The sequence below is a fragment of the Lathyrus oleraceus genome, chromosome 4 (genome assembly GCF_024323335.1).
Source record: "Lathyrus oleraceus cultivar Zhongwan6 chromosome 4, CAAS_Psat_ZW6_1.0, whole genome shotgun sequence".
Classification (NCBI taxonomy): domain Eukaryota; kingdom Viridiplantae; phylum Streptophyta; class Magnoliopsida; order Fabales; family Fabaceae; genus Lathyrus; species Lathyrus oleraceus.
Window position 1 is genome coordinate 176,304,178 of NC_066582.1, and position 11,966 is coordinate 176,316,143.

At 41.8% G+C, this 11,966-nt stretch overlaps 1 protein-coding gene across 1 annotated transcript; it reads left to right on the plus strand.

Moving 5' to 3' along the window:
- Positions 1–8,744: 8,744 nt before the first annotated feature.
- LOC127136573 (uncharacterized) lies at positions 8,745–10,920 on the plus strand. The gene is made up of 2 exons (XM_051063114.1): positions 8,745–10,664; positions 10,888–10,920. The coding sequence occupies exons 1-2, from the start codon at positions 8,745–8,747 to the stop codon at positions 10,918–10,920; spliced, it is 1,953 nt and encodes a 650-aa protein (XP_050919071.1).
- Positions 10,921–11,966: the final 1,046 nt, after the last annotated feature.

Sequence of the window (11,966 nt, forward strand, 5' to 3'; positions counted from 1 at the left end):
AGGAGGGAAAGGAAACGATCGAAGAAAACCTGAAGAGAAGGAAAAGACAAGGTCTCGCAACCAAATCTAGGGTTCGGGAGTTGATTATGCAAAGGGAAGGTATTAGCACCCCTACGCATCCGTAGTACTCTACGGGATCCACTCTTGTTGTTCTAGTCTAAAGGGTGTAGGTTTATCTAATGTACTATTTACTAAAATAAGGGTCAAAGGAAAATGACTCACAAGGATGTCGCATCCACTGCCTACGTATCTCATCTGAGTATGAGAATCAGAGTCTTCTTAGCTCGGCTACCTATGGGTTAAAGAGAAGTGTGCTTGCTAAGACATCGCGTCTTATACCTATGTATCTCATCTGGAATGAGAATCAGAGCAAAACGTAGTTCAGCTAACTACGGGAACAAGGGTCTCGATTGCAACTAGGGCAAGAGAAAGGGAATGTCTCGATCGCAACGAGGGCGAGAGAAAATAAAGGATTAGTTGTTAGTCGTCAGTCAAAAAACTCGGCAAGACATCACATCTTGTGCCTACGTATCTCATCTGAACATGAGAATCAGAGTTGTCGTAGTTCGACTAACTGGGGGTTAAGGATTGCCATCTGAACATGGACTTACAAAAGAGGACACCAACTGTGTCAAAGGAAAGTGGGCAATGTGTTCAACATCCTAGCAATAGGTGTCGCAGCTCGCTGAATCGAGTCTTAGGCAGTTACCTCTTTGCAATAGAACGGACTGACATGCCACAGGATCGGAGACGCACGAAAGGTCTAAAAGTGGGGAAGCTCTTCCCTAGAGTTGTCATGCAATGTGGACCTATGTGTTAGGATTTACAGAGGGGAACATCTACCTAATGTTAGCATGCAAAGAATAAGGGAATTCTACCTATGTTATCATACAAAGGGTTCTACCTAATGGGTGCTACCTAAACGGAACAAGAATCGATGGATGGAGCAAGGAAAGGAACCAAGGATAAGGGTAGATGGCGATGCATGAAGCAATCGACTTATAAGAGAAATGGCGATGCATGAAGAAATCGACTTACAAAAGGATGGATGAATACATGTTGGTTCTGTTAAGTTTTGAAAATGATTACTCGACGTTGGATCGAGCTTTTGATCTTGTTTTGAAATGATTATCGGATGTTCGTTTTAATTCTTGTATTAACAGATGAATAAAGAATGAAAGAATAAACATTATACACTTCATGGGAGAGGGGTACATTTGTTATGAATGGGGATGGTTCATGGCAATCAAACACTAGAATATATGCCTCATACATCATACAAGTAGGCAACAGTTATCGATCAAATCAGATAAGTACACAAGTATATAATTGAATCCAAGAATCAAATAATGGATCATTAAACAATGCATGAGAAGTATGAACATGTTAAGCAATCAAACAATAGAAGCATGGATGAAAGAAACAAGTATAACAAATGACAGATGGATCAGACAGATGAAAAGATGCACAAGAAGGTTCACTGAATAATTTAATTAGGAAATGAAGTAAGGACCAAATAAAATCAAGATGAAAGGCCTCTAATACATGGCATATGAGATGAACATGGGACGATCAAAAAATCTCTTCAATTGCCATAAGCAATCCCTAAGTCAACTTAAAAAATAGGAAATAAATAGCAAATTAATCAAGAAAATTATGAAAAGTTAAACTAATTAAAATGGGGTCAGGACATCATCATCCCCCAAAAAGATTTTAAAAATAATGAAAATTGGTTCATGATTTAATTAAAACAAAATAAAGGTCAAACCAAAAGTCAACCAACCAAACTAGGTCAAAAATAAATCCAAAATAAATTGACAATGGGGAATAAAATTCCAAGAAAAGGTCAGGTTGACCATGAGACAGTGGTCAACCTTCATCCCAAAAATCAAAAGCTAAAAATAATTTTAAGACATAAAGAAAATATTTTAAAATAATTAAAAGCAAAATAGAAATTAAATGTGAATTAAAAAAGAAATGAAAATAGAGTGGATTAGTGTTAATGGACCAGGAAAGGGTGGTGTGGAAAGTAAGTGGCGCCAAGGCCCAGTCCAAAACAATATTCAGGGCGTGACAGACCGAAATAACATTTTAATTTTAAAAACATGTGGACTTTTATCAATTGGTCACATATGCATAAGTGACTAGAGGACAAAAAATGATGGATGGCCATGATTAGAAGATCAGCGCTTGATCCGGCGGTCCTGAAGGTGACACACCTTCGTCTTCCTCATGAAGACAAAGAAACCCTAACTCCATGCAAAAAAAACGCAGTCATGCAGTGAATTTATTCCAACTTCCACTCAATAATGCAAGCGCTATAGTGCATCAAATGCCACGAAATAAAAACCAAAATTCAAGTACAAAATGTGTAGATCATCATGGTATCTTGTTTTAGTAAAAATAATGGCTTAATCATAGAGAAAAGTTGACCACAAGAGGTCAACATGAACACGGGCAAAGGCAAAAAATTCAGCATGCATAAATTAATAACAAGAACACAAGCATGTGGTTGGCATTGTAATAATGATGAGCATGATAAGCAAGCATAAGAATGAAGAGAACAATGGCCATGGAAGAGATGATTACCTAGTGGAATGCTGCTTCGTTTGTGCCTCACTTCAAGGGCTTGATGAGAAAAAGAGATCTGACTTGTGATGCTTGCCACGAAAATCCAATGCCCTCCTTTAGGTTTTAGGGTTTGCCTCTTTTAAATATGGTGAATCCAATCTTTGAATGGTCTTTAAAACAATTGTTATCCATAAGAATAAAAGTGTGAAGTGAGGTGTAGAAAGCATGGAATGTGGAATGTATTATTTTGGGTCAAACTTAAGTGAGTGAATATCCAATGCATGACCAAATGAGGTAAAAACGTGACTTGGTTTGTGCAGCATGCAGCCTGGCTTGTTTGGAAAGCAAGAAAACGTTCCAAGGTAGTGACTTTATGGCCATGTAACTTGATGCTCAAGTCACCAATTGGAGAAATAATGCAAACAGTAGCAAGATATCATGGAGTATGTCATCTTTCATGTTGATCACAAGTTAAAATGATGAATGGAAGAATGTGAAAGATGGCCCTCAAGTTCAGGTCTCACCATGCAAAACTGATTGGGCCAGTTTGGCCTAAAATCGGCCTAGAAATTCAAGTCATGATGCTAACTTTAGATGAATGTATCTTTCAAACCATGGATCCAAATGAGATGATTCCAAAAGGATATGAAAGAGGACATGGCAAGGTACAATTGTTGTGAAAAGAAAACATTTTCAAATGATGCCTTGAAGTGCAAGAAAACTGGCCAAGAAGTCTTGACAAACTTTGAAGATTTTTGGACTTAGAAATTTTTCTAAGTGTCCTAAAAATATGTCTCACTTTGACTAAGCATAACTTTCTCAATCTTAATCCAAATGGAGCAAACTTTATATCTTTAGAAATCTTATAACAAGATGAACAACTTTCATGTTGGAGAAATTTTCAAATGGAGCTTTTATCTTGATGGATAGTGGGCTTAAAGTGAGTGCAACAATCATGAAAACTTGCCATATATGGAAAGTCAACCATTTCCAAATTAAGTAACTTTTCCAATTCCTGATTAAATGATGAATCTATGATCCAACCTTGATCAAATTTCACAGGTAGGCTCCCCTAGGCATGGATTTTTGGATTCCACTCTCAAAATGTCAGGAGTTGACTTTTCTGGCCCCACAGTTGACTTTTGCCAAACTGTCTGATTCCCGATTCCAGTGATCAATTGAAGCACCTCTGGCTCAAATAAAGTGCTGATTTTTTGTATGTAGACCCTTGTGGACATATGGAGGTCCATGGAAAAGATTTTCACCCAAAGAATCAGAAATAAACTGATTTTATACCAAACCCTAGTTTAGGGCAAAATTGATCAGAACTTATTGCACTGATTGCCAATGGATCTTTCTGAGATAATTGTGAATCTTCCTAGGCCAAGATCCCTCTCCAATCATGACATGGATGAGCCCCTCTACTTCCAACCAAACAATGCATGTTGCAAGTAGCCATGAAACCCTAATTTCCTGATTAAATCCAGACGAACACTCTGATAGTCCTGAATCCTTCACTGATGAACTGAAGACCATAATAAGATACCTGGATCCCCCTGAGACCCAAATCAAGACCTGATTTCCCAATCACCAATGCAGTATGCAATGAGTATGACCTAGTATGATGCTAATGAAATGTGAAACATAATCTTATGCTTCCAGGAAAAAGTGAAGGGTAAATTTTGGGGTATTACAGCTGCCCCTATTCAATCAACTGGAGACCCGAAAGGAAGATAGCGACGGCTTTCGCACTTTCGAGATATCAAGGGATTGAATATAATAAAAGCCGGAAAATTTACACTGAAGTGAAAAAACAAAGAATAAAGCCTGTCAGAATATGCAAAGAGGTGGTCTTGAAAAAAGAATCTGTCTGGTACGGTGAAAGTCGGTCTGAGCACCGAAAAAGAATGTTAGCCTGGATACCAAAATAAATGGTAACACAGAAATAACCATGGCCTAAATGCCACTCATCAGTCTGAATACTGGAATTGACTTCGATCTGAGCATCCGAAGGTACGAGATTATCAAACATCGGTCTGAACACCGGGAAACTGGCCTGAGCGCCACTTCAGTCCGAATACCGGAAAACTGGCCTGAATGCCACTTCGGTCTGAATACCGGAAACTGGCTTGAATGCCACAAGTTGCATCGACCTGGACGTCGGAAACTTCTTCGATCTGAACATCGGAAACCTGGCCTGAAAGCCACAAGTTGCATCGACCTGAACGTTGGAAACTTCTTCGATCTGAACATCGGAAAAACTGGCCTGAGTGCCACTTCGGTCTGAATACCGGAAACCTCTCCTGAAAGCCACAAGTTGCATCGACCTGAACGTCGGAAACTTCTTCGATCTGAACACCGGGAAACTGGCCTGAATGCCACTTCGGTCTGAATACCGGAAACTTGCATGCCTGTCAGCATCGACAACAATGGGGAAAATGATAATTGAGGCGGCGCGTGGGCCAATGACCCCCCTACTGGGAATAATAAGTCATGAACAACCTTCAGTCTGAGTACTGGAAATAAACTTCCGGCTTATCACTTGGGAGACCGAGAATGTTTTATGCTTTACATGCGCATGTTTGAATTTTTTCAATGGCGTAATGCTCCGTGAAAATGGAAATGCTGCGCGATTTGGGAGGATGCAATGCAATATGATTCTACATGTAGGGATGCAAAATGCTAGGTTAGAGAGAACGCCAAGCCGAGGCAAGGAATTATGTTGGGGAAATGATCACAATCTTCTGGACCCGGGCAATGCCGTTGGAGATAAACAACACAATGAACTCTGTGGGGAAATGATCGGCCACGCGGTGTTCTGGCAATAACAAAATACTGAGACTCTGACTAGGGAGAGAACAGCACTGAAAACTTGCTGCTGAGGAAAGTGACAATGGTTCTGGAAACCTTAATCTGCGAGAGAGATGACTCAGCAGGGGAAGCAAACGCCGATACAGTATCGAGATTCTGCTTCAAGGAAAGAAACCATAAATCTAGCGTCAAAATCATCGATTTGGCATCGAACTCTGAGGAGCAGCCGCTGCTGCTGGGAAGATACAGTTTGGCACTGTCAACTCCGTTGGGGATATACAGTCTGACACTGTCGAATCTACTGGGGAGTGTATAGTCTGAAACAAACGCTTGGGGAAGTACAGTAGTGAGAACCTGCTGGGGATTGAAGAATCCAACGCTTGACCCAACTTTGCAGGGATAAGATACCAAACACCAACTGTTGAAGAAAAGCATCCGCGATCATCTGCTGGGAACCTCAAGGAAATGCCCCGAGTGTACCTGTTCTGAATAGACGATCCAAAGCACTTCAAATTTACAGCAATTTTAAATGTTTATTAAGCATGTACCTATAAAGCTCGTATGTTTCATGATGGAATGTTTATCAAAAATTCGGACGTCATTTTTGCAAACAAAACAGTAAAATGAAAATGAACACAGAGATATACTGAATAACATGATTTTATTGATTGAATGGCCTCTAGATAGGCATTTACATCAGGAAGCAATCCCTGGAAAGAGGTAATTGCACAAAAGATAAAAATAGAAATTAATCTAATGGCAATGTGAAATGGATTTCTATTGGGTTCCAATTCTGCTATGACTCGCTCGTCTTCATGATCCTCCAGATGATCAACTTTCTGAAAAAAGTGATTGGACTGTTTCCTATCCTTCGAAAGTTTCCAGTTATCGACACGAGATGAAATTCAGAACTACTCAGAACGCAGTCATCCGCTTAGTCCCTAACTTTTGCCTGGATCGCCCTTTCGGGTTTTCAATCCACCGGGATACCCATTTTTGCCTAAGTTGCCTTTTCAGGTTTTCAACTTACCGGGTGTACAATATTTTCATTTTTAATCCCTAACTTTTGCCCGAACCTTTTTCGTTTTCATGGTTCGTCGGGATGCCCATTTTTTGCCTGGACTATTCTTTTTATTGTCCAGCGGGTCTTCCCCAATGTACCTTTGGTAGGAACCAAGGGTTGCATCAACTATAACCCCGTGTTATCTTTGAGGCAGCATGGTTACCCTATGAATGGCCCTCCAAAAGCTAAAGCTTTAGAGCCTTTCATCTTACACAGTGCTGAAGCAGATCATCCCATGGTGAAGAAGATCAACAGGTCTTGGCAAGCAGTTATCAAAAAGGGTAAGGAGTTGGGTAAGAGAAATGTCATCGCTCAAAAGCCTTATACTTGTTGGGTTAGAGAGAGGTTTAAGATGGTTAAACTCCATTTTCTGTTTGATCCTTCTATCTATCCATTGGTTCCTGAGGCAGAACCCATATTACCTGAAGAGGTGGAGAAGCTCAACGCCCGTATTAAGGAGCTGAAGTTGGAAAATGATCACTTGAGGGTTAAGCTCGGCCGAGTCTCGATAGAGAATGGGAATTTGAAAGACGGTCAACAAAAGAAGGACAAAGAGCTTGAAATCTCCAACAAAAGAGCTAGGGAGCCTGAGGCAAGGAGAGAAAAGTTCGGACAAGCGCTCTACAACACTAAATTTGTGTTCAAGACAAAGGAGGAAGAGTTGGATAGAGCTTTACTCCGGATTCAAAAACTCAACAAGACTCTGGAATTGACCCTTGAAATGAAAAGGGAGGCACGGCTGATTTCTGAGATTCGTACTCGTGAACTGGAGAATACCATTCAGAAATACAAGGATACTCTGGAACGCGAGAAGCTGAGGACTGAAGAGTCAGAAAGAGTTTGCACATGGCTGAACTATCAGTTGGAACAAGCCAATGATAAAATCCAGGCACTTGAAAGTGGGGATCAGGATGCTGCCTATCTGATGTTGCTAGGTGAGTGCAGATATTGGAGAAACCTCTATAGGGACATAGAGGTGACCAAGGCTGAAGACTTGCGCATCATTCAAGACCTCCAAGGGCTTTACACTGAGTGGAAGGGCAAATTTCTGAGGCTGTCCAGATTTGTGAATTCCGTCATGCAAGAGCTACCTGAGAAACTGCAAGAAGCTGATTGGTGCATGTGTCCAGAGAACACCCTGCATCAAGTCTTTAATTTCATTAAATTTTGTAAGGCGATGTTGAAAGGGTTGACTACCGACCTTGCTAAGGTTCGGAAAGCCCATAAGCCATAAGCATGTTATTTGTATTTGAACTTTGCTATGAGTTAATGAAAAAAACGCTTTGAGATTCATTTTATTGTGTTTTATTTCCTTATTACTTTAAATATTTGCGAACAAATGTTGTGGCATTTCTGAAATGAATGACTGAAACTAACCAAGAGTTTTGCAAACAAGATGCATCCATACATACATTCATACATTTGCAAAATAGAGTCTCACTCCGTCCTTTCTTCCTCCAGTTTCACGCTGAATCTTTAACACCAGTGCAATACTCGCGCCCGAGCAAGACAGAGGATGGCTGAACAAGAGCAAGAGAGCGCCCGAGTTAGAGCTGAATTAGACGAGATCAAGGGAGGCATGTCCCAGATGAGAGAGATGTTGCAAGCTTTAACCTTCATATTTGAGGTTCCGCAAGCGACCGTGATTTCAGAGGCCACATGCCCAGCAGTGGAAGTCCAACTTCAGAGGACGTTACCCTTAACCCTTCCTCCATATGGGCTACCTTACAACTCCATCCCTCGAGCGGAAGTAGTGCACGACATGGGGCAATCTGTCCAACAAGCAGTGCCATTACCGGTTTACATCGACGCACGCCCAATCATCCATATCGTTGCTCCACCAGCTGCCTATGCTAGGCACATTCCTCACTTTGAAGATCAACATCACATGTATCAGACTGTCGACTCAACCGTTGTTGGTGATGAGGTAAGATTTGAGGATTTTAGAGAAGTAAAGGAGAACATGCAACTCCTTGAGAAGAAGTTCTGAGATTTAGAAGGAGACCACGTCTTTGGATCTGCCGCCAAAGAAATGTGCCTTGTATCTGGGTTGGTGATTCCGACCAAATTCAAAACTCCAGACTTCGACAAATACAAGGGGCATACTTATCCAAAGAGCCATTTCATCATGTATTACCGAAAAATGGCTGCACACGTGGAAGACGACAAGCTGATGATCCACTATTTTCAAGATAGCTTGAGTGGGGCTCCTTCCAAGTGGTATTTAAGTCTGGATCAAAATAGGATCAGATGTTTCCAAGACCTGTCAGACGCGTTCATTAAACACTACAAATATAACATGGACATGGCGCCTGACAGAAGACAATTGCAAAGCATGTTCCAGCATGACAAAGAGTCCTTTAAGGAATATGCTCAGAGATGGAGGGAACTGGCTTCTCAAGTTGAACCACCTCTAGCTGAGAAGGAATTGGCTGATCTATTCATCGACATTGTCCAAACCCAATTCTATAAGAAGGTGGTTGGAAGTGCTTCCTTGGGGTTCTCCGATCTTGTTGCTATAGGGGCTCGCGTCGAATATGGTTTAAGAAATGGAAAACTTGCGGCTGTAGCTGGAACTTCAAATGCTAATCCAAAGAAGTTCTCTGGAGGGTTTCCCAGAAAGAAGGAAGGGGAAACAACTGTTGTGATTGTTGGCCAGGGAAGAGCCCCTCCAAGAAGAAGACAACAACAATATTCACCACAGCAGTATGTTCAACAACCCTTTCCCTATCAGCAGCCCATGTATCCCGTTCAGTACGCCCCGCAACCGTACGTGGCTGCTGTGACGCCCGCCTTTAATCAACAACATGCTCAGGCCTATCAAGCGCCTCCAGTTTACCGACCATCTCCAGTTCAACAACGTGTTGTGATTCCTCCGGCTTATCAACAAGCACCAGCAGCTCCTGTCTATCAACAGCCGAGAGCTCAAGCTCTAAGGCAAAATTCTCAGAACCAGAATAGGAGGCAAGGGGATAGGGCGACCTTCAATCCAATCCCAAGGTCGTACACTGAGCTTTATCCCTCCCTGTTGCAAAAGGGTTTGGTGGTTCCCAGACCTATGGGACCTCCACCTGATCGTCTTCCTCCATGGTACAACCCTAATGCACATTGTCCTTTTCATGAAGGTGCCCTCGGGCATGACCTAGAGGGTTTCTATGCTTTGAAGCATAGGGTTCGTGAGCTGATTGACAGCAAGATCTTGTCTTTTAAAGATATGAGACCGAATGTGAAGAACAATCCTCTTCCTCCCCATGGAGATCCTGCAGTAAACGCCATTGAAGATGCCTTTGTTGGTGTTATAGTTGAGAAGGTGGATGATGTTAAGACTCCTTTGGCAGCATTCCATGCCCGATTGGTGGAAGCTGGCCTGATTAATGTTATTCATGAAAATTGTGAAGAGTGTGCCACATACCCAAAGGGGTGTCAAGTGGTACGAGATAACATTCAAGACTTGATGAATAAAGGAGTGCTTCAGATATCCAGTGTTACAAAGAATGAAGATGTGTTGGTAATTGAACCTTGCTTCAATTTACCCGAACCAGTTGAGATCCTATATTACAGTGGTGAAGTGGTTCCGGCGAATAGTCAGTCGTCGCCTGTTGAGATATGTATGCCCACGCCTTTTCCATATGAGAGCACCAAGTCCGTACCTTGGAAATATGAGATTACCGCTATGGACAAGGTTGTTGAAGGAAGTGCAGACGTTGAAGTGACCGAAGTTGTGAATGAGGACGTCACCAATATTGCAGGAATGAGCAGAATGACCCGTAGTGGTCGAATCTACACGCCTGAATTCAATGTGACTCCTCAAGGGCCAAACAAGGAATCAACAATCGCAGCTCCCACTAAAGAACCCGAAGTGGTCCAATCTGAAGATGCTGTTGAATTCTTAAAGTTGATCAAGAGAAGTGACTACAAGGTTGTGGACCAGTTGCATCAAACACCATCTAAGATCTCTATTATGTCTCTTCTATTGAACTCCCAAGCCCATAGGGAGGCTTTATTGAAGGTGCTTGCCCAAGCTCATGTAACGCAAAGCATAACAGTTGACCAATTCGATGGAGTAGTTGCGAATATCATAGCTTACAATACTTTGAGCTTCAGTGGAGAGGAATTACATGAGGATGGACAAAATCACAATCGTGCTCTCCATATCTCGGTAAAATGCAAAGATGATGCTTTGGCGAGAGTTTTGGTTGATACCGGATCTTCTCTGAATGTGATGCCAAAAAGAACACTCGCCAAGTTATCTTATCAAGGACCAGCTATGAAGCCTAGTGCCCTGATAGTGAAAGCTTTTGATGGTTCCAGAAGAACCATGATTGGAGAGGTTGAATTGCCCATCTTGATTGGTCCTCATGTATTCTCGATTAATTTCCAAGTCATCGATATTAATCCAGCGTATAGCTGCTTGCTGGGACGTCCTTGGATTCATGCTGCAGGGGAAGTCACCTCCACTTTACATCAAAAAATGAAGTTTGTGGTGGACAATCAACTGATTATTATCTATGGGGAGGAGGACTTTGTGGTCAGTCACCTTTCATCCTTCAGGTATATCGAGCCTGACGACGATGCCTTGGAAACTTCTTTCCAAGCTCTTGAAATAACCAACGCCACTTTTCTGGAAATGAAGGACCCGGTTGGGAAAGCTTGTTCGTCTTTCGCTTCTCTGAAAAGCGCAAAGTCTAGCATTGAAGGAGGAAACCCTGAAGGTTAGGGTCAGCTTATTGATATTCGTGAGAAGCATGATCGCTTTGGTCTTGGATATGTGTCTTCCGCTGCGAAAGGAGCCCGAGTCCCTACAAAGGACAACACCCGAAGCATCCAGGAAGTATTCCTTAGCACAGGATTCATCCATGGAGATCGGGTCAATGCAATTGAAGACAACACCAAAGACGAAGATGAGCCATGTTTGGTTTACCGGTGTGAGACAGCTTTGAACAACTGGAAGGCGGTTGAGATCCCCGAAATGTTTCCTTTGTCAAAGTAATAATTGTTGTTTTTTTTCCTTTCAAATCATTAGCTCTGCCCAAGGCTAATGGATCATGTTGTAGGGCCCCTTTTCATTTTCAAATAATCATTATCAGTGAATGAAAGGCATTTTGTTAAATTCTTATTATTCATTTATTTTGCTTTCTCTTAAGAAAATGGCAATCTTTTCAAAAACAAAAAACGATAAAAAACTTTTCATTTATGCATCTTTTATTTTTACTTTTCTAAAAGAAATCAATCATTCAAACATGCAGAATAAATGATAACGCCGTTGAATCCAATGACTTTACTCCCTCTCATAACTTTGACTCCCCTATCTACCAAGCGGAAGAAGAGGGTGAAGCAGATTGTTACATCCCCGACGAATTGGCAAGGCTGCTCGAGCACGAGTCCAAAGCCCTTCAGCCACATGAAGAACCGGTGGAAACAATCAACCTTGGCACAGAGGAAGAGAAGAAAGAAGTCAAGGTCGGTACCACGCTTGAAGCAAGCGTCAAAGAGAGATTGGTTAAGCTACTACAAGAATATG